The sequence below is a fragment of the Microcebus murinus genome, chromosome X (assembly GCF_040939455.1).
Source record: "Microcebus murinus isolate Inina chromosome X, M.murinus_Inina_mat1.0, whole genome shotgun sequence".
In the NCBI taxonomy this organism is placed as follows: Eukaryota; Metazoa; Chordata; class Mammalia; order Primates; family Cheirogaleidae; genus Microcebus; species Microcebus murinus.
Genome location: NC_134136.1, coordinates 6,175,210 through 6,198,213, shown reverse-complemented (window position 1 = coordinate 6,198,213; position 23,004 = coordinate 6,175,210). Strand labels below are relative to the sequence as shown.

The following is a 23,004-nucleotide window of genomic DNA, read 5'->3' as shown; positions in this document are numbered from 1 at the left end:
AAATTTGCACCATGTACAAAATACCCTACCTTTTTCAAAGCTTCTATTGTAATTACTCTTTTCTCTACACATCCAGAGCCCTCTTTATCAGAACTCCTTGAAAACTCATTTTCCCTAACTGACTATAATTAAAACAACTATTCCAGAAACACCTGCCTGCCTTTATCCTTTCCTTTCTCCTAATTACCAAACGCTCATAAATGTTATATGTATATGCTTTTCTTGTGGGTCACTCTACATTAACGCTAGCAATGCTGCCTTGGAAATATCTCCAAAATCCATCTGTTCCTCCCCATCCTTGCTGTCATTGGCCTATATTGTTGCAAAAGCCCTGATCAACCTTTAGAGTAGGTATATTTCACTAGGACTCTAATATCTTTAAAATGGAAATCTAATCACACCCCAGCACACACACACACTCTCTCTCTCTCTCTCTCTCTCTCTCTCTCTCTCTCTCTCTCTCTCTCTCACACACACACACACACACACACACACACACACACACACACACACGTCTGAAACATTTCATACCCTTTAAGCAAAAGTCCAAACTCATTCGCCTGCCTGGCATTTGTAGCCCACATTTGCCTCTCTAGCCTCATCCCACCGCTCCCTGTTTGAAGCCCTCTTGCTCCTACATATGCACTTCCCTCTCTGAACCTTGTCCCCCACCAGTGATGCCTACAGCCATCCCTGCCTTCAACTCCCCTACCTTCACCCCACATGCCTATGAACTGCTATACTTTTTTAAAAAACTTTTTAATGCAAAATAATCGCAGATTTGTACGAAGTTCCAGAGAAATGTACAGGGAAGTCCCATGCCTCCTCCTTCCAGCCTGCTCCAATGTTGACATCTTGTACAATTACAGTACAGCATCAAAATCAAAAAATAGATACTGGTGCAATCCATAGGGCTTATTCAGATTTCACCAGTTATATATGTGGGGGGGAGAGAAGAGTGAGAGAGAACAGCTCTATGCAGTTTTATCACACCTGTAGTCTTTCATAAAAACCACAATCAAGATACAGAATTGTACCACCATCAAAAGGCTCCCTTGTGCTACCCCTTTATAGCTACACCCATCCCTAACCCTTGGGAACCACTAATCCATTCTCTATCTCTATAGTTACTATTTCACAAATGTAATATAAATGGAATCATGCAACATATATTCTTTTCAGATTGGCCTTATTCATTAGCATAATTCCTTGAGAGCCACCCAAATTTTTTGCATGTATCAATAGTTTGTTCCTTTTTATTGATGGGCAATATTCCCATGGCATGGATGTACCTGTGAACTACATCTCAGTTGTTTCCAGTTTTGGGTTTATTACAAATAAAGCTGCCATAAACATTCATGTACAAGTTCCTACATGAAAATAAGTCTTAATTTCTGTGGAATAAATTGCCCATGAATGCAATTGCTAGGTCATATGGTAAGTCCCTTTTTATTAATAGTTTTGACAGGAACTGCCAAACTATTCTCCAGAGTGGCCATACCATTTTACATTCCCACCAGCAAGATATGTGAGTGATCTAGTTTCTCCATATCCTCACCAGGGATTGTTGTTACCATTGTTTTCATTTTAGCCATCGTGAGAGTTGGCTCATTATAGTTCTTCTCATCTTTTAGGACCTAAGTCAAGAGTTACCTCTGTAGAGCCTTTTCTAACATCTTCTGGAAAAGTTGATTACTCCCTCCTCTGTGCCATCTCTGATTCTTCATTTATCATTGTACTTTAATTATTTATCGACACAGTCTGTGTCTTTCCCTCTATTCTGGGCTACATGAAGATAGGAGCTGTGCCATAGTCATCTTTATTCCCGCAGCATTTGGTACAGTTACATGCTGAGTTCACAGTGGGCATTCAGTAAATGCGTGGTAAGTGAGGGAAAGAATGAATGAAGAGAATATTAGTCTTGCTTGCCTCCCTCTCCTCTCCCTTACTAGAAACCTTTTTAGAACACACGTCACACCTTCTTCTGTATCTCCCAGCAGCAGCTTATGGGGTGCTCTGTACATGTAGATGTTCAATAAATGTTGTCTAAACTATTCAGGTGGCTTATCTTCCCTCTGCACCCAGGAGATAAGCACATGAAAAATAGAATAGACCCAAGTATCCTTGTATTAAGGACCATATGTCATAATTTTTATAATATTCTTATAATCTCTATGATCACTCAATATTTGTGTAGATGAGGAATCAAAACAAAACAGTCCTTTGAGTCAAAGAATGCCTCTGTGGCTGAGCACTATGGAATAGTTTCAATACCCTGGTTACATATGAATTTGGGAGGACAGCATTTTATGTTCCTGAATTCCTTTTGCAGTTTCAGAAGGATCTGGGATATTTCTGGTTTTGCTGCACTGGTGTAATTTGACATGTTGATTATGAGGGGGTCATTAACCTCAACATTTTTGATCACTTTTTGACTCTGTATTTTCTCAACTCTGAAGTATGTTAATTTGCACTTGTTTATATGTCTCTGTAAGAGGTACTCAGGCCCTTGAGGACTGGTATATGTTTTGTCTGGAAAGTAGATTGTAAGCCCCTTGAGAGTAGGGACCTTATAACTCCTAGGAATGCACTCTGGACATTGTCAATGTTCAATTAATGATAATATTGGAATCCTGACTAAGGTCATCTGTCACATTGACATCTTCCTTTTCATCTATAAGGTTTCTAACTATCAAAAAAAGCAGTTAGGTTGATTGAATAGCGTTGAATGATTCTACCGAAAATTATGCTTATTGTTACCCAGTATAATTTGTTCTTTAGGGTGTTTTCAGATTTATAACTATAGATCAGTTGTTACAGTTCCCTTCCTTATAATACCCTGGGTGTATATGCACCAGGGAGGACTGTATTTCATAACCCTCTAGTCCTTTTGCATAATAAAATGTAAGCTGATAAAATCTATGCTTTCAAAGCATGTACTCCTCACCCCAGCCCCCACTGATAACCAGGTGTTAAACTCCAAGTATGGTCACAATCTTAAGTTATCAAAAAGAATCTTTAATAACTATTCAATGCATATGTCTTATTTTCACAGATTTTAAAATGGAGTGAATGTGTGTGCTATGTCCTATGGCTGTTGAAGTTAAATTAACATGAATATTTCAAGGAATTCTGAGTTTTAAAGCAGAAGGGCAAATTTGTTCATTGGTGAGGGTGGAGGTAGGGGGAATTTTTTTGTAAGTCAGGTTTATTAAAGTATCATTTATATATAGTCTGATTCACCCATTTTAGATAGAAAATTTGATGAGTTTGACAGGTTATGATTTTTTTCTTTAACTATGTCCTGATTCAACTATACCTCCAACTCACTCCACCACCCCCACTACTCCTAGACAAAATTGACCTATCTTTTTCTGATATTTTGTATCTTCTCTCCTTTTTACAGTGTACTAAAGGAGGTATACCAAGCCTTTAATCCCAAAGCAGTGGTCTTACAGCTGGGAGCTGATACAATAGCTGGAGATCCTATGTGCTCCTTTAACATGACTCCTGTGGGAATTGGCAAGTGTCTTAAATACATCCTTCAGTGGCAATTGGCAACACTCATTTTGGGAGGAGGTGAGTACAAAGGAAGGTTACCAAGAGCATTTGTTGACCTTCCTCCACATTTTGTCCATTGGCACTGAACTTAGAACACTTGGCTTTCTCAGATTGGATAATACCAACCTGCCTGTCATCCAGAAGCCTGAGTCAATGAAATCTGCCACCTCCACAGTTCAACATAAGGAAGTACTCTGACACACTTCTCCTTAGCTTGGCATGTGCATTGACTCCTTGGCCTTCTGAAGTTTAAGTTTCAATTCCTGGAGCAAAGGTCCTTTGGTTAAAGGTTACATCAGATCTTAAGAATAGAGGATGTTAATCCCAATAGACTTTGATCTATCTTCTCTCAGTGTAGTCTTTGATTCTCAGTTCTAATAATCATCTTTGGGAAACATACTACTAAAATTCTAACTCAACTGACATATAAATAACAAACACATGAATTAATTAAATACCTAGGCTGAATTCAAGAATGACTCTCCCCTCAAAAAGCATGGATTTGTTATGGATTTGAAGCAAAATTGAGAGATCCAAAGAATCTCTTGGATATTCTCGCCTTTAGTGTGTACTGATAATTGTATTACTTAACCAACAGAAAGCTGGTTTTGTTCAATAGAAGCATTTGTACATTTGAGAAAGGAACTTTTCACAATGACCTTTGAAGATGCCCTGCTTAGACTCTTCTGTCTAGCTACCAGGAACAATCTTTATTTCATTGGATGAACGGATTTGTGTATTAAAATAACATGGTCACGCAGATTGAGCTTAAAATGCATACGTTATAGAAGAGCTAATAGTTGGTTGTTTTGTCAACCTGTTGGAAAAATCAAATTAGGGGAAATCATAGGGAAGCCTTATGTAAATAAGTGAGCCTTCAACACAAATGCACAAGCCTGGTCTTTTGGCAGCCTCAAACCCTAGAGGGATCAAAATTAAAGGTGCTTATAAGAGACAACCTCTTAAGAAAAACTGGCAAGAAATATATTAACTTTAAGTCAAGAAAAAGATAAAATTGAAAAGCACTGCATGACATATTACTTTCCTTGATGGCACTAAGAATGGTGATTATGATACAGGTACAGCTAGGGGGAAAGAAAATACCTTTTTACAACATATATCTTTTGTTTGAGGCTACAACCTTTACTTAAAGAGCCTGTTAGCATTTTCTAAAGCTTTTTTTGCTTTCTCAGCCCAAAGTTTTGGCTTTTGAATATGTAATTCTTCTTATATATTATATGTATCCCTGAAAATCCTCGTGCATTAATCAAACTTCTGCAAATCAAGTCATATTATATGTACACTAGAGACAGCTCATACTTAAGCAAAACCTATAATGATTCTTTTTGAAATTAAATAATCATGCCAAATAAGTCTATCTTGTAAATTCAAGTTTTTCCATGTCAGGAATATTTAATACCTATACAATTTAACTGAAATTCTCAACTACTATTAACACATAGACAATTAGTAGAGATGGCCACACAATGGACCCCACTGAAGGCTGAAAGACATACTTTAAAAGCCCCAACCTCCCTGGCCTTCCAAGTAGTAGAAACACTTAAGAAAAGGGTGATCATATGTCCCAGTTTATACATGTTATCCCAGTGCAATGATTAATAGTGTCCTCTTTTACTTTTGAAAGTATACCATTTTGGATGATAATTTGTATGGTCACCCTACCTAAAATAGACCAGATTCTATTTCCCTTAGGCTGCACTGAGGTTAGGAAATCATTCCATTTTACCCTTACACTGTTGGAATTTAGCTAAAGGCCACTGTTGTAGTGCTTGCATGGCAGAGCACATCTATTCAGCACAAAAATATGCTGATTATTAGCCAATATAATATGACTGCTGGGTGACTGTGACAGGACTGACGAGATGGGTCAGAGTGTCAATCAACGGTCCTTTTCCTCATCTCACTTTCTTTGATCTCTGCCACCAGGCCTATGTTTTGTGGCGAAAAGGAATGCTGATATTAAAAGAAGGAAGTCTGTTTCTGTCAGAATTTTCCTTTTGTCTTTCCTGGATGCTTTTAGGGCTAGATCTGCCAATTGCTTTAAAATACAAATCACATCCAGCAGTCATTTTATAGAATTTTTGCAAAATTCATCACAGAACTCTTTCCATTGGTTAGGTCACATCAAGAGATCTGGCTTCCGGGAATCCCAGTCTTGCCAATGTCTCTTGTTGGAATTTGAGGACCTTGGATTCCTCGGGTGCATATTTGGTGGAAGATGAGAGTCTCTTTAATCTTTGTAGAACTTGTACTTCCCAGTTCTACACTGTGTATGATCTGATTGTCCAACAAAATTTACCTATTAGGTAGTTTAAAAATATCATAAAGGGGCTGGGTACGGTAGCTTACACCTGTAATCCCAGCACTTTGGGAGGCCAAGGCAGGAGGATTGCTTGAGGCCAGGAGTTCGAGTCCAGCTTGGGCAATATAGTGAGATCCTGTCTTTATAAACAAGAAAATCATAAATTGATATTTAGGTGAAATTCTGCAAGTTGGAGTTGTCTTTTTAGCCTTTTTATTAAAACATTTTTCTCTCCTTCCTTACCCCCTTTCCCTCTCCTGCTGTTTTGTGACTATTCTTTCCTAACTTCACAATTCTTGATGGAGACAGGAGGCTATAACCTTGCCAACACAGCTCGATGCTGGACATATTTGACCGGGGTCATCCTAGGGAAAACACTATCCTCTGAGATCCCAGATCATGAGGTAAGTAAGGCTCTGACAAGTCCTCTCTTCTTTAAGGGGAAGAGCTGAGTCATTCTACCTAATCAAAATCACGTCCTCACCACTCAATACTGTTTTGTTGAGAGACACTTCAATAACAATAACACACTGTCTTGGCAGAATAGTGGACTCTTGTTCCAAAATATCCAAGACCTTCTGCCTTTTTTTTTTCACAAGAGATCTCAAAGGCCAACCAACTTTAATTTCTCAATTAATTACAGAGACTGTGGGAAGGAGTCACCTGTTCACACAAAGAACTCTTTGGAATATGTGCATATTTTCATCCCCTCAAAAAGGAAGGGGCTATTTTTAAAATGTGTAAGCTGGGTTCTCATCTATTTTTTAGAAGTCCCATAGGTGATATGTAGCACATGTTCTTTGGTGTTAGTCCTGGTCTTTCAGTTTTCTTTTGACTAATATAAAATTTCAGAAACACATAATCACTACAGATACAGGTCTGGTGTTTTTCCAGCAATTCGTGGCACACAGAGGTTGTGACGGGACCATCCAAAATGTGAAACGTGCCATTCGAGCCCTTGCCATTTTCTTTAGTCATAAGTGATGGGCTTTACATTTTCCAAAGCAAAGATGTCTGTTCTGGTTTTCCCAAAACAAGTAAATAGAAAGCTGTCTGGGACTGTTAAGTGTGCTGATAATCCTTAATCCAAAGGCATACCCCTTTTATTCCCACCCACCCCAATAGGAAGCATGTTATCACAGATCAGGATGTATAGCTGCAGACCTTAGACTGGGTAACTTAAAATAACAGACCAGTACATGCAACTCCACCTTCTCAAGCTATTTCCCAAAGATTAGGGATGCTGCTTTGGTTATAATGTTATGATTTGTACCAGATGCAGAAGCTATATACTTGGGAGCATTATGCTTTTTAAAGTTGCTATTATTTTTAAAAAATTAGAACAACTAAAACTAATTTTCTACCAATTTTCTTCTAACATTGGGTAAGGTATAATGTGTATCTTAGAAAAACCATTCAATATGTCTAGAATACAAATGGAAGGCACGCTATAATTTGAGACAATTTGCTGGTGTCAGGGTTAATAGAAGTCTCTTTTCTTGACTTGGCTTACCTTTATTCAGTATTTTGGAAGCTTAATGAAATATAAAGGTAAGTGCTATGAACAAATGTAATCACTGTTATTGCTGTGGGAATATCTCAGATTGCATTGTAATTTAAAGCTCTGGGACTTTTAAAAACTGATCAAGTTATGTCAGAAAGGAGTTTTAAGCTGTAGAAGCATGAATTGAGAATGAATGTTCTGTTCCTAAGAAGCAAAAGCAAATCCAAAGATTCATCTGTGTAAAAGATTGATAAAATTTTAATAAAGGTAAATATTCCTCTGGTACCTGGAGAAGCTATGTGCCTGAATGGATGTGAGCTTGTCCTCATACATGGAGAGGTGTTCTGTCTTTATATTGAAATACTCTGCAAGATTAAATGAGATACAATGTCTGTCAAGTACCTAACACATAGTTCCTGGCACCTAATAGGCACTTTTGAAATGCAAGTTCTCTCCTTCCACTTTGCAGGCTCCTGACGTCTTATACCCAGACATTTATGACTATGTCATTCATAAATTTGTCCAAACCCTTTGTGAATCCCTTCTGTCATATCCTTCTGGTTTAAGAGATGTGAGTCATCCAAGAAGGAACAAAGAAGAAAATTGAAATGACAGTCTTCCAGGTACAATAAGATAACATTTTAATGAAAATTGCCAAAAATAGACTACACAGTATGAAGGCATATATAAGTTTTGTGTCACAATACACAGTTGCACACAAATATCCCTGTGGTACTCTGAAATCAGATCAACAAATGGTAGATCAAAAATATTTGCTGAGCACCCATTGTGTGCCAGGCACTATGCGAGGTATCTTGGAAGATGCAAAGTAAAACCTCATCCTCTGCCTCAAGCAGCTGGGAGGAGAGGGATGGTGCAAGTGCTAGGGAGATATGCAAATGCACGGAGAGTTATAACACAGAGAAGAAAAAGAGGTAGTAGGAAGAGGAAGAACCATGAGGTAGTAGGAACAGTGATTATGGAGGTGTGCATCAAATAGAAAGGGGGATACAAAGGAGTACACAAAATACCCTGCCCTCCAGGAGCTGAAAATATAATTAAGAAATCTAATAGATGAAAAGGTATATTGCAGCAGCCAGCTGCAGCCTGGCTGACTTCTTCACTCTCTGCTCTCTGTCTTGGGCTTTTGTTCTTCCATCTCCTAGGATAATAATCCTCTTCCTTCTCCAAATGCCCTTTCCCCGGTTCTCTACTGTTTTTCTAGGTCCAGCTTCAAGGCCTGTGCCTTTCAAAAACCCTTACCTAAATATACCAAGCCCCTCTGAGCTCTTCCTTCTGTTCACTGTTAAGTGAATGAACAGATATTCATTGGTCTCCTACTACTTGCTAGGCCCTATCTCCGGATTCAGAGATACAAAGATTAACAAGATGAACCCAGTGCCCTCAAAAATCTCACCATCTAGCCAGGTGCAGTGGCACGCATCTGTAGTCCTAGCTACTTGGGAGAGTGAGGTGGGAGGATCACTTGACCCCAGGAGTTCAAGTTCAGCTTGGACAACATAGTAAAACTCCATCTTAAAAAAAAATCTCACCATCTAATAAAAATGACAGCACAATGTATTCAAATCCAGGACAGATGAGGAACATAGGGGAAATATTTCAACAAGACTTTGAGAGAGAGTAGGAAGGCTTGAATGGAAATTGGGGCCAGATTATGAAGAGCCCTAAATGCTATACTAAAGAGCTTACACATTGTTTCTATAAAAACAGGTGAGCGTTGGTTTTTATTTATTTTCATATTTTTATTTCAGCGTATTATGTGGGTACAAATGTTTAGGTTACATATATTGCCTCCGCCCCCTCGGAGTCAGAGCTTCAACTGTGTCTATCCCCCGACGGTGCGCACTGCACCCATTAGGTGTGTACGTAACCATCCCCTCCCCGCCAACCTGCCCAACACCTGATGAATATTATTACTATATGAGCACTTAAGTGTTGGTCAGTTAAAACCAACCTTATGGTGAGTACATGTGGTACTTGTTTTTCCATTCTTGTGATACTTCACTTAGTAAAATGGGCTCCAGCTGTATCCAGGGTACTACAAGAGGCACTAGATCACCATTGTTTTTTGTAGCTGAGTAGAACTCCATGGTATACATATACCACATTTTATTAATACACTCATGTATTGATGGGCACTTGGGTTGTTTCCACATCTTTGCAATTGTGAATTGTGCTGCTATAAACATTCAATTGCAGGTGTCTTTTTTATAGAATATCTTTTGTTCTTTTGGATAGATGCCCAGTAATGGGATTGCTGGATCAAATGGTGGTTCTACTGGTATCTCTTTGAGGTATCTCCATATTGCTTTCCACAGAAGTTGTACTAGTTTGCAGTCCCACCAGCAGTGTAGGAGAGTGTCCCTATCTCTCCACATCCACGCCAACATTTATCGTTTTGGGACTTTCTGATAAAGGCCATTCTCACTGGAGATAAGTGATATCTCATTGTAGTTTTGATTTGCATTTTCCTGATGATTAGAGATGTTGAGCATTTTTTCACGTGTTTGTTGGCCATTAGTCTGTCTTCTTTTGAAAAGTTTCTGTTAATGTCCTTTGCCCACTTTTTGATAGGGTTGTTTGATTTTTTTCTTGCTGATTTTCCTGAGTTCTATATAGATTCTAGTTATCAGCCCTTTATCAGATGTGTAACGTGAATTTTTTCTCTCATTTTGTAGGTTGTCTATTTGCTCTTGTGATAGTTTCCTTGGCTGTGCAGAAAGAAGCTTTTGAATTTGATCAGGTCCCATTTATTTATTTTTCTTGTTGCTGTGATTGCCTTTGAGGTCTTTTTCATAAATTCTTTGCCTAGGCCAATGTCAAGAAGAGTTTTTCCCAATATTTTCTTCCGGAATTATTATAGTTTCATGCTTTAGGTTTAGTCTGTTATCCACCATGAGTTAATTTTTGTGAGAGGTGAAAGGTGTGGATCCTGTTTCAGTCTTCTACATGCAGCTATCCAATTTTCCCAGCACCATTTTACCATTTTTTGAATAAAGATTCTTTTCCCCAGTGTATATTTCGGTCTGCTTTGTCAAAGATTAGATGGCTATATTTGAGGATGGTTTTATATCTGGGTTCTCAGTTCTGTTCCATTGTCTATGTCTCTGTTCCTGTGCCAGTAACATGCTGTTTTAGTTGCTATAGGCTTGTATAGCTTGAAGTCTGGTAAATTGATGCCTCCCAATTTTTAATTTTTGCTTAAGTTTGCTTTTGCTATTCAGGGTCTTCTCTGGTTCCGTACAAAGTGCAGAATTATTTTTTCTACATCTGCAAGAAATGATGCTGATATTTTAATAGGGATTGAATTGAATCTGTAGATCTCTTTGGGTAGTATAGACATTTTAACAATGTTGATTCTGCCGACCCACAAGCATGGTATGGTTTTCTACCTGTTTACGTCCTCTGCTATTTCCTTCCTCAGTGTTTCATTGTTCTCCCTGTAGAGGTCTTTTACCTCCTCAGTTAAATATATTCCTAGGTATTTTGCTTTCTTTGTTGCTATTGTGAAGGGTATTGACTCTTTGATTTGGTTCTCTGTTTGACTGTTGTTGAAGTTTAGGAATGCTATTGATTTCTGTACATTGAATTTGTAACCTGAGACTTTCCTGAATTTGTTTATCAATTCCAGTAGTCTCATGGCAGAATCTTTGGGGAGCTTTGGTTTTTAGAAAGCTCACTTGATAGAGCATGAAAGATAGATTGCAAAGGGGAGAGACTTGAGATAGGCAGACTTGTTAAGAGGTTAAAGTATACTCCTAAAACACTTATAGTCTGTATTATTCATTTGGTCATCTGTGTTTTGGTTGTCTGCATTCCTCTTCAGTGTTTAGCAGAGTGTTAAGCACCGGTCTACTTGGTGTTCATTCGTAAGTGAACAACTGAATAAATGAGTGTTGTTGTTTTTTTTTTTTTAATTTTTACTATCTATTATTCTTTACTTGTTTTTTTCAGACTTGAGCCAGTTTATAGAATAAATGAGAATTTAAATAAGTGCCTCAACATTCACATTGGGAAATTCCTATTTTTAAGGTGGAAGAATTTGAAGCATAATATAGCTTTTCTCTGGGAATGTAATTTAACCCCAGAAGCAATTTCCTATTATTTTGCAAGAAGTACCGAGGTATCCCACCTATAGGAAATAGGTGTATCCAAGAGAAAACAGTAGATTCCCAATGCAGGGAAGGGAATTGGGAAGGCAAAAGTCCAGCACAAATATTAGAAGTGATTATGGGTGAGACTTCAAGCATAGCTCTCATGAGATATAAAACCAGTGATGCCATATGGCCAGTGATCAGGGAGTTAGTCTCAGCCCAGGCATTGGGGAGCCAGGCTGGCCAGTCAAGCGTGTAATAAGGAGGCAGTCCCGGCTGGAAGAAGAGTTTTGAGCCCAGCTTGAAAAGCTGAGAGAAATTGAGCCTGCATGTATGATTGGCCCAGGTATCTTTACCATATAGAAAGCCTAAAGGTGACATGGTTCCATAAAAAGCACAGGACATGGCTAATTTAGCACAATCACCTGGGCTATTATATACAAGAATGTTTTGTAGTCCGGTGATACTATTTAGATCCCATGATCTAAGATAGAATAAGGCACACACACACACATATATATCATCAGGTACGTTTACTAACAAAAAATATTTGTAATACACTACTTAATCAGACTGCTTTTCATAGACTGATTAGATAAACTATATTTCAATCATATTAGGGAATATTGATAGCCATTAAAAAGAATTAAGTAAATTTATATAAAGCATATGTTACTGATACAAAACAGTTTTTCAGTGTAACCTATAGATTGCACTCAATCTATAGGCTGATTTCAAGAGAAATAACATCTTAACAATATTTAATCATTCAAGCCATGAATTTACTATATCTTTCCATTGACTTGGGTCTTCTTTAATTCCAAATTTTAATTTATACTCTTCAGTGAACATTTCTTGCACAAATTTTGTTAAATTTATCCCTTAATACTGTATGTATGTACAATACATCATGATTTTGATGTTATTGTAAATGATATTTTAAAATTTCAATTTCTAATTGTTTGTTGCCAGAATATTGAAATGCAATTGACTTTTTATATTGATTTTGAGTAATGTAAACTTGCTAAACTCACTTATTAGCTCTAGTAGATTTTTTTGTAGTTTTCTTAGCGTGATCCATGTATACAAACATGTCATCTGTGAATAAAGAGAGTTTTGCTTCTTCCTGTACTATCTTCATGCCTTTTGTTTCTTTTTCTTACCTTATTGCACTGCTTGGGGCCTCCAGTGCAATGCCAAGTAGAAGTGGTGGGTAAATATATTTGTCTTGTTCCCAGTCATAGAGGGAAAGTACTTAATCTTTCACTATGAAGTAGGATGTTAGCTGTAGCTTTTTTCAAAAATGTCCATTATTAGATTGAGGAAGCTCCTTTCTATTCCTAATTTACTGAGAGTTTTTTCTCACAAATTTAATTTTATCAAATGCTTTTTCTTCACCTATTGAAAGTATCATATGGTATCCTCCTTTATTCTGTTGGTATTGTAAATTATACTGATTTTTTTGTGTGTTAAACCTACTTTGCATAAACCCTACTTGGTCATGGTGTATTATACTTTTTATATATTGCTGGATTCGACTTGCTGAAATCTGGTGAAGGCTTTTTGTGTCTTTTGTATCTATGTGGATGAGGGATATTTGCCTATTGTTTTCTCTCCCTTTTTTTTTTTTTTTTTGGTAATGTCTTTGTCTAGTTTTGATATCATGGCAATGCTGATCTTACAAAATTACTTGGGAAGTATCACCTCTTCTCCTATTTTCTGAAAGAATTTATGTAGAATTGATACTGTGTCTTCCTAAAATGTTTGATAGAATTCACCAATGAGCCTGGAGTTTTCTTCATGGGAAGGTTTTTAATTATGAATTTAATTTGTTTAATAGTTATATGGCTATTCAGATTTTTACTTCTTATTTTCATGTTGGTAATTTGTCTTTCAAGCAATTTATGCATTTACTGATAATATTCTATCATTATTGCCTTAATTGTCTATAGAATCTATAGCGATATCTCCTCTTTCATTCCTGATATCAGTGATTTCTTCCTTTTTACTTGATCCTTTTAACTAGTGGTTTATCAATTTTACTGAGATGTAATTTTTTCAAAGTACTGGCTTTTAGTTTCATTGACTTTATTTTTCTCTTTTCTATTTCATTATTTATTTTTTTTTTGAGACAGAGTCTCACTGTGTTGTCCTGGCTAGAGTGTTGAGCTAGTCAGCCTAGCTCACAGCAACCTCAAACTCCTGGGCTCAAGCGATTCTCCTGCCTCAGCCTCCCGAGTAGCTGGGACTACAGGCATGCGCCACTGTCCCCGGCTAATTTTTTCTATATATTTTTAGTTGGCCAATTAATTTACTTCTATTTATAGTAGAGACGGGGTCTCGCTCTTGCTCAGGCTGGTTTTGAACTCCTGACCTTGAGCGATCCTCCTACCTCAGCCTCCCAGAGTGCTAGGATTACAGGTATTAGCCACCGTGCCCAGCCTATTTCATTATTTTTGTTTATAACTTTATTATTCCTTCCTTCTGATTCCTTTGTATTGTTTTTAGTTCTTTTTCTAGTTTCATAGATAGAAAATTAGTTCACTGATTTTTAAACCTTTCTTCTTTTCTAATATCAGCATTTTAAGCTATAAATTTCTATCTAAGCACTGTTTTAGGTGCATCCCACAAATTTTTATATGTTGCTTTCATTTTCATTGGTTTAAAATATTTTCTTCTTTGATGGCTTATTTGGAAGTATAGATTTTCTTAAATCAATTTCTAAATATGTGAGAACTTTCCAGATATGTTTCTATTATTTATTTTTAATTTTAATTTAATTTTGGTGTGCTCAGAGAACATGCTCTGCGTTATTTCAGCCCTTTTATATTTATTAAAACTTTTCATAGACTAGTATCTGAACTATCCTGGTAAATTTTCTTGTGCAACTTGCAAAAAACGTGTATTCTGCTATTATTGGGCAACATTTTCTGTCATTATCAATTAGGTCAGGTCGGTTGAGAGTGTTGTTTACATCTTCTATATCCCTACTGATTTTCTGCCTGCTTGTTCTGTCAATACTGAGAGAGTTGAAATCTCCAATTTTGGATTTGTCTACTTTTGCTTTCAGTTATGTCAGTTTGGGCTTCATATATTTTTGAAGCTTTGTTATTAAATGTACACATACTTAGGGTTGTTATATCTTCTTGATGAACTGCTTCCTTTATTATGAAATATCTTTATATCGGATATCATTCCTTGTCCTGAAGTCTGCTTTACCCGATTTTAATATTGTCACACCTGCTTCCTTATGATTATGGTTTGTGTAATATATCTTTTTCTCTCCTTTTACTGTTAACCTATCTGTGTCTTCATATTTAAAGTGGATTTCTTGTAGACAGCATATAGTTAGGTCATGCTTTTTTATCCAGTATGACAATTTCTGCCTCTTAGTTGGAGTTCTTGGACCATTTGCACTTTAAAAAAATTATTTATATATTTAGGTTTAAGTCTGTCTTCCCATTTGTTTTCTATTTGTCCCATCTGTTTTGTGTTCCTTTCTTTCTCTTTTCCTGCCTTCTTTCGAATTAAATGAATTTTTTTATGATTCCATTTTATCTCCTTACTTGCTTATTAGCTATAATTCTTTTGATTTTTTTGTGGTTGCTCTGTGGTTTACGGTATGCATTTCTAACTTACCAAAATCTACTTTCAAATAGTATTACATTACTAAACATATAATATAGAACCTTTACAGTGTGGTGTTCTTCCATTTTTCCCTTCCTGTTTCTTTCTACTATTGTAGTCATGTACTATATTTTTGCATGTTATAACCCTCTTGATACATTATTATTGGTTTTGCTTTCAACAATTATGTTTTTTAATTTTTAAAATATTTACTAATGCATTTAAAATCAGAATAATAAATCTAGTACATATTAGCACAAATACCATGTTTTGATGAAAAATAACTGTATTCTCCAAAACAAACAGAAATTTCATGAGAAAAATGCCACAGTTATACACTTTGCCCATGTCTTTAACATCTGTCTTAGTAGATCTGTCTTAGTAGATGACAGCTGACTTCTCATGCCTGCTTCTCTACATTCAGTGTGCTTTGATATGTTGTTTTTGTTGAAGTATTAATATATGAAGAAAATCCAGCTTCACCTAGATAGGTAGTTAGAAAAGGGAGGAACATTGTAATACCTTTTCAGATAATTATGAGTATTCTTTGATACTACACTAAAACTTTATAAATGGTAGTTTCTTAAAAGTTAATGTAGTGTGGTTTCTGAAACCATATCAGTGAACTTTTTATGTACTGTTACATTAAAATTCATTGGTCATCTTCTACTTTGAATAGAAGTAGAACTTTGACACTATTATACATTTTGGTTATTTGGAAAATATTGGTTCACTAAGTTATATAAATATTACAAATGCTGATACATTTTATGCAGTATCAAAAAATCACATTCATTGATGCCACCACTGATCTCATTGGAAAGAGTTTAAGTTTTGGGAAGCTGTTAAGCTCCCAATGGCAGAATGAAGTTTTCCAAAATTCTAATCTTCACACATAAAATGTGAATATTATCATTGACAACAAATACTGTCAGTTGTTTACCCTGAAGTGATAGGCTCGCTTCATTTTTGAGAAAATATTTGTCAAATATCCAAGTATTTAATCATGATTTGACTATCAGTCATTCTTTCAAGCAAAAACAATGTTCCATGAAAAACACAGCTAGTTAAGCTCACAACTTAGTAGACGTGTTTTCCTCGAAACAACTATCACAGTACAGTTTATACCAGAAGCATCTTATGTATACCTTCCATTTTGTCACATACAATATTAAATCCAGCATCAAGATTTAATAAAATTAATAATTTTTAGTGCTGTATCAAGGACATTCTTAAGTGAAATTGGATTTTTTTCACTGTAAGTGCATGGCAGTAAAGAATACAATAACTGCTAATACACTTCAGTGCTATTGCCTTAACTTGTACCATGGTGCCAGCAGTTTTACCCACCATTACTTTTGCACCTCCATGCAAATATAAACAAAGTTGCTCCAGCATAAACCATGAGATTCAAACAAGTTATTCAAGCACTTTGAATATTTTAGCACCACTCATGTTTGTTGCCAACCATCACATAAAAGAAGGTCTTCAAAGATTAGTTAATGCTGATACCACATGACTGACTGCAAGCAAAACAGCAAGTCCAGCCATATTTGTAGATTTGTCTCTTTGTAAGATGAGAATAAAATTCTGCAAATGAGATGTTAACTAAGTCTTTACGTTTACAGCTAAATGTTTAAATAAACAAGTTACTGTATCATTGAGAAAAGGCAGTGTTGTAAGTTATTTTACTAGCTTTTCACCCAGTAGGCAGTGAACAGTGTCAACTGTCTAAGGCTTTATTGATCTCTAAGCTATTGTGTCTAATTCTTCAGCCAATGCAGTACAATAACTTACCAAGAAGATGCTCCAATGGCATTTTCATTTATAGTTTGTAAAACTACAGCAAACAATTTTTAGCTTTTAATGAGCTCATCATCACTTAATATATTCAATTCCTTTTCCTTTAACTATTAGTGAATGGTCTGAAAATGATGCTACAATTTTTTTAAATAATTTTTATGGGTTTTTTTTTTTTTTTTTGAGACAGAGTCTCACTCTGTTGCCCGGGCTAGAGTGCTGTGGCATCAGCCTAGCTCACAGCAACCTCAATCTCCTGGGCTCAAGCAATCCTCCTTCCTCAGCCTCCCAAGTAACTGGGACTACAGGCATGTGCCACCATGCCCGGCTAATTTTTTGTATATATATTTTAGTTGGCCAATTAATTTCTTTCTATTTTTAGTACAGACGGGGTCTCACTGTTGCTCAGGCTGGTTTCGAACTCCTGACCTCAAGCAATCCGCCCGCCTCGGCCTCCCAGAGTGCTAGGATTACAGGCGTGAGCCACCGTGCCCAGCCTGATGCTACAATTTAAACGATGAATTATTTTGAAGCTATTTGAAAATGTTCTGTCACATGACACTATATGATAAATTAATGACATATATAAAGATAACTTTGATCATATTTCATTATTTACAATTTCACTCAGTTTCTTTGAAGTAAATCCCTTCCTTCCATGAGTCAGAACCCTTACTGATGTGTCAGTTTGATCTTTTTCAGCTTTTGTAAACATAGGTGTTACAGCTCTGGTTTGAGAGAGCAAATCTTTTAACCTCCCTCTGTTGATCCACCTATCCATATGCTTGTATTTTTATCTAGGTGGAAGTAAAACTCTGGGATTTCAAAATAATGGTTTATTAAACAATAACAAAATTACAGAGATTGTAGCAGGTATAACTAAAAACAATTTTCCATGTCCCTCTTGTCCAGTGCAGTCAGGGAGCCTGACCATTGGTCATGGTGCCGGGACTTCAGAAGGTAAAAATGAGAAGCTTGAAGGAAGGGATGGAAGAAAACACCCAGAGCCCAGCCAGGCAAAGGGTCTCTTAATAGGAGCACCTGTTATATGGATCCCAGCAGGGGTTTTAGGGAAGCCAGGCAGGTACTCATATCAGCCAAGGTATGCAATGCCTGGGCTAGAATGTACCAGCTGTGAGCAGCCCTAGACTATACCTCTTGTATCCCCAACTGGGTTGTACCACCTTTTGGCTGCTCTGTGTTGCTTCATTTACTTGCTGCCACCAGGCTGACAGCCCGCTTTGCTCCTCCCTGGCCTTCAATGGCACTCCTTTGAACTCATTATGTAGGCAGCCACTCTGGACCTGGCGCTTCCAATATGGCCCTAAATTGTCTTTTAAAGAAATTATAAGTTGAGTAAGAAGATATCTGTTATATTTACCCATATATTTACCCATTCCAGAATTCTTCAATCTTTTGTGTAGATCCAGGTTTCCATCTGGTACAAGTTGCATTCTGACTAACGACTTCAGTTCATTTTTCTTATAGTACAGATCTGCTAACAACAAATTCTTTCAGATTTTGTCTGAAAAAAGTCTTTATTTTATCTTAATTTTGAAAGATATTTTCACTATTATAGAATTCTAGGGTGATAATTTTTTATTTTAGCACTATAAGGATGTCATTTCATTGTCTTCCTGATTGCATATTTCCTCATGAAAAGTCTGTGATAAATTTTTATCTTTGTTCCTTTGTATAATATGTGCCATTTTTCTCTGACTGCTTTTAAGCTTTCTCTTTATCACTAGTTTTCAGCTTGATTATAACATGCCTTCATGTGATTTTGTTTGTGTTTATCCTGTCTGAGATTCATTGAGCTTCTAGGATCTGTCAGTTTATAGTTTTTATCGAAGTTGGAAATATTTCAGCCATTCTTTTTTTCTGTTACTTCTTTTCTGTTCAATTTCTGGGACTCCACCTAAACCTAATTAGACCAATTATGTTGTTCCATAGGTCACTGTGACCTTTTACATCTTTTCAGTCTTTCTCTCTGCGATTTATTTTGGAGAGTTTCTATTGCTTTGTCTTCAAGTTCATTGATCTTTTCTTCTGCAGCATACCTACTATTAGTCCCATACAATGAAATTTTCCTTTCAAATATTGTGTTTTTTCATCTGTAGAATTTCCATTGTTAAAAATATCTTCTGGCTAGGTGCAGTGGCTCATACCTGCAGTCCCAGCTACTCAGTAGGCTAAGGCAGGAGAATTGCTCGGTTCCAGGAGTTTGAGGTTGCTGTGAGCTATGATGACACCACTGTACTCTAGCCTGGGCAAAAAAAAAAAAAAATCTTTCATTTCTCTCCTCATTGAATGTATATTTTCTTTATATCCTTAAGAATATGGTAAATATTTATAGTAGCTGTTTTGTAGTCCTTGTCTACGAATTCCATCATTTCTGTCATTTCTGGGTCTATTTCTGTTAACTGATTTTTCTGCAGATTATAAGTCACTTATTCCTGCTTATTAGTACATTTTAATAGAATGTCAAACATCATGAATTTTACATTGTTGAGTGCTGGAGTTTTTGTAAATTGATTTCAAGATTATTGTACTTTTTTCTGATAGCTATTGTGAATCAGTCTGATCCCCATCAAGGTTTGTTTTTTAAGCTCATTTAGAGTAGTTCTTGCATAGTCTTTTTATTCTAGGGCTAATTTAGCCCACTTTGAAATCATTACCTGAAGTCTCTATTGATACCCCATATATTCAGCGAGGTCCCCCACTTTGGCCCTGTATGAACTCTAGAATTGTTCATCTTACAAATCCTCAGTAATTATTTCCCTGTACATTTTTCTGGACTGTTCTTGTAAAATTTTACCCTATACATGTTCAGATTGGGATTCATCAAAAGATTAAGGAGGACCTCTGTGCATATTTCTAGTACTCTTTTTTGGCTTAGCTCTATCTCCACAATGTCAAACCACCTTGGCCTTTCTGAACTCTAGTCTCTATTTCCTCTACTTAGTGAGATTGCCAGGCTCTGTTTGGGTTCCCTCTTCCTGCTCCACAGTCCAGGGATTACCTCTAGGCAGAAAGCCTGGGGAATGGTAGGGCTCACCTCATTTATATCCCTTTTCTCTTGAGGGATCACTATCTTGTATTGCTTATTGTCCAATTTCTGAAAATAAATGTTTCCTATATTTTGTCAACTTTCCAGTTGTTTCTAGAGGGAAAGTAATTTTTCCCTAATGGTCACAAGCTGAAGTCCTTTACTTATCTGCCTTCATTTTTTTCTGCTTTCATTTTTGAAGAATAGTTTTAGTGGATATAAAATTCTAGACTCATAGTTTTTATTTTCTTTGGGCTTCCACTGTTTCTGATAGAAGTCAGTCTTGTTCTTATCATTGTTTCCCTGTATATAGTGTATCTTTTTCCTTCTGGCTTTATAAATTTATATTTCGTTTTCAGAACTTCGACCATGATATCCATGATATGCCTCCATGTACTTTTGTTTGTGTTTATCCTTCTTGGGTTTCCCTGAGTTCTTGGATTTGTGGGTTGCTGTTTTTGATATACAGGTTGAGTATCCCTTATCCAAAATGCTTGAGACCAGAAGTGTTTTGGATTTTGGATTTTAGAATATTTGCATTATATTTACTGGTTCAGCATCCCTAATCCAGAAATCTGAAATCCAAAATGCTCCAATGAGCATTTCTTTTGCATGTCATATCAACACTCAAAAAATATCAGATTTTGGAACATTTCATATTTTGGATTTTTTTTTTTTTTTTGAGACAGAGCCTTGCTCTGTTACCCAGGCTAGAGTACTGTGGCATGAGCCCAGCTCACAGCAACCTCAAACTTCTGAGCTCAAGCGATCCTCCTGCCTCAGCCTCCTGAGTAGCTGGGTCTACAGGCATGCGCCACCATGCCCGGCTAATTTTTTATATTTTTAGTAGAGACAGGGTCTCATTCTTGCTCAGGCTGGTCTCAAACTCCTGACCTCAAGCGATCCTCCCACCTCGGCCTCCCAGAGTGCTAGGATTACAGGCATGAGCCACCGTCCCTGACCTATATTTTGAATTTTCTGATTAGGGATACTCAATCTGTAATGTGGAAAATTATCAGCCAGTATTTCTTCATTTTTTTGCCCCACTTTCTTTATCCTGTCTTTTTGAGACTCTAATTACAAATATGTATCTCTCTGGCCTCCCTAGTTTCTGATGAGAAATCCACTGTCATTCAAATTATTATTCCCATGCGAGTAATGCATCATTTTTCTCTAACTTCTTTGAAGGTTTTTTTCTTTGTCTTTATTTTTCAAATATTTGATTATAATTTGTCTTGGAGTAGATTTCTTTGGGTTTATCATGTTTAGGGTTCATTCAACTTCTTGAATCTGTAGGATTATGTCTTTCACCAAATTTGGGGAAGTTTCAGCCATCTCCTTGAATATTTTTTCAATGCCACCTTCTTTCTCCTTTTGGAATTCTGATGACACAAATATTTAAGCTTTTTTTCTTGTCACACAAGACCCTGAGACTCTTCACTTTTTTTCAGTCTATTTTTTCTCCATTGTTCAGATTGAGTAATTGCTATTGTTCTGTTTTCAAGTTTACTGATTCTTTTCTCTGTCATCTCCATTCTTCTATTTAGCCCATCCTGTAAGTTTTTTATTTTGATAATTGTATTTTTCAGTTCTAAATTTCTATGTAGGGGACACATGTTTAATCCCAGTGGTGTATAATCCTAGTATTGTAATAGCAGCTACTTGGGATGATGAGGTGGGAGGATTGCTTGAGCCCAGGAGTTCAAGGCCAACCTGGCCAACATGGTGAGAGTTCATCTCTAAAAAGAGGGGGGGGGAGAGAAGTAGCTATAATTTCCATTTGGGTCTTTATTATGTTTTCTCTTTCTTGATACTTTCTATGTTTTTAATTTTGAATCTAGTGTGCTTGTAATTGCTCGTTGAAACATTTTTTACAATGGCTACCTTAAAGTGCTTGTCAGATAATTCTAGCATATGTGTCATCTTGATGTTGACATTTATTGATCATCTTTTCCCATTCAAATTGATATTTTTCTCATTCTTGGTATAATGAGTGAGTTTTTACTGGGGACTTTAGATTTTGAATCCTATTAGATTCTGGTGACCTTGAACTCTGTGTTCTGACTCCTCAGGCTAATAGGCCTGCAGCTTTCTGGTTGAACTCTACCACCCACCACACAAAATACATGTAAATGTGACTCTCATCCAGTGTGGTTGCCTTCTTTCAAGGGTTGAATTCCCCCTATTTCTGCCTAGTTTCGATTATTGTCTAATACCTTGAAACAATTTATCATTAGTGCTAGTCTGATAGAAGTTATTCCATCATTGTCAGAAGCCAGAAGTCGAGACCCACTGTTCATTATATGCCTTAGTTTCCTCACCTATAAAATGGAGATTAATGTGAGGATTAAATGTGTTGGTTGAAGTAAACTGTTTAGAACAGTGGCTGGCATGTAGTAAACACTCAATAAATTTTAGATCTTATTATTATTACTAAATATTGGTAAACCTCCTCATAGCTAGGGACCTGTTTCCTCTTAGTCCCTCAGCACTGAGAATTTGGTGCCCAATGAATGCCTAATAAATAAAAAAGCTGAACACTGTGCTATATTGGGTGCTGTGTGGCTTTGCATAGCAGCCCTTGCTATTGGAATGAAACTCTGAAAACATATCAAAATGAAATATTATCATCTTATATGAGTGGAGGTGAGTATGAGTGAAGACAAATACTATAAATTATATATTTGAGTTCTATATTTAGATAAGGTCATAGTACCAAGCATTCAGTAAAACTATCCTTCTATTGTGTTTAGAAAGGCTTCATATAGGTAGGATTTAGGAACTGTTTGAATGCAAAAAGAACTTAACATTTATTAAGCACTAGTTGTATCCCTGCTATAGCTATCTGCTAAGTCCATTATGTATATTATCTCATATATGTTTCTCAGCAACCATGGGAAGTAGGCATTATATCCCACATTTACCAATGAGAAAAGTAGGACTCAGAAGGTAACTAGACCAGGATCAACTAGTAAAATAACAGAGTTGGAATTCAAACCCAAATCTGGCCAATCTGGGGACTTAT

The 23,004-nt window shown here is 36.5% G+C and overlaps 1 protein-coding gene across 2 annotated transcripts in view; it reads left to right on the top strand.

The window, feature by feature from the left end:
- The window catches only part of HDAC8 (histone deacetylase 8), a 230,416-nt gene that overhangs the window by 97,019 nt on the left and 110,393 nt on the right, over positions 1–23,004 (top strand). For both annotated transcript variants that reach the window (XM_012784355.3, XM_012784353.2), the window contains exons 8-9: positions 3,407–3,579; positions 6,194–6,288. In XM_012784355.3, the coding sequence (XP_012639809.1) occupies positions 3,407–3,579; positions 6,194–6,288 (268 nt within the window). The remainder of the gene's footprint in view (positions 1–3,406; positions 3,580–6,193; positions 6,289–23,004) is intronic.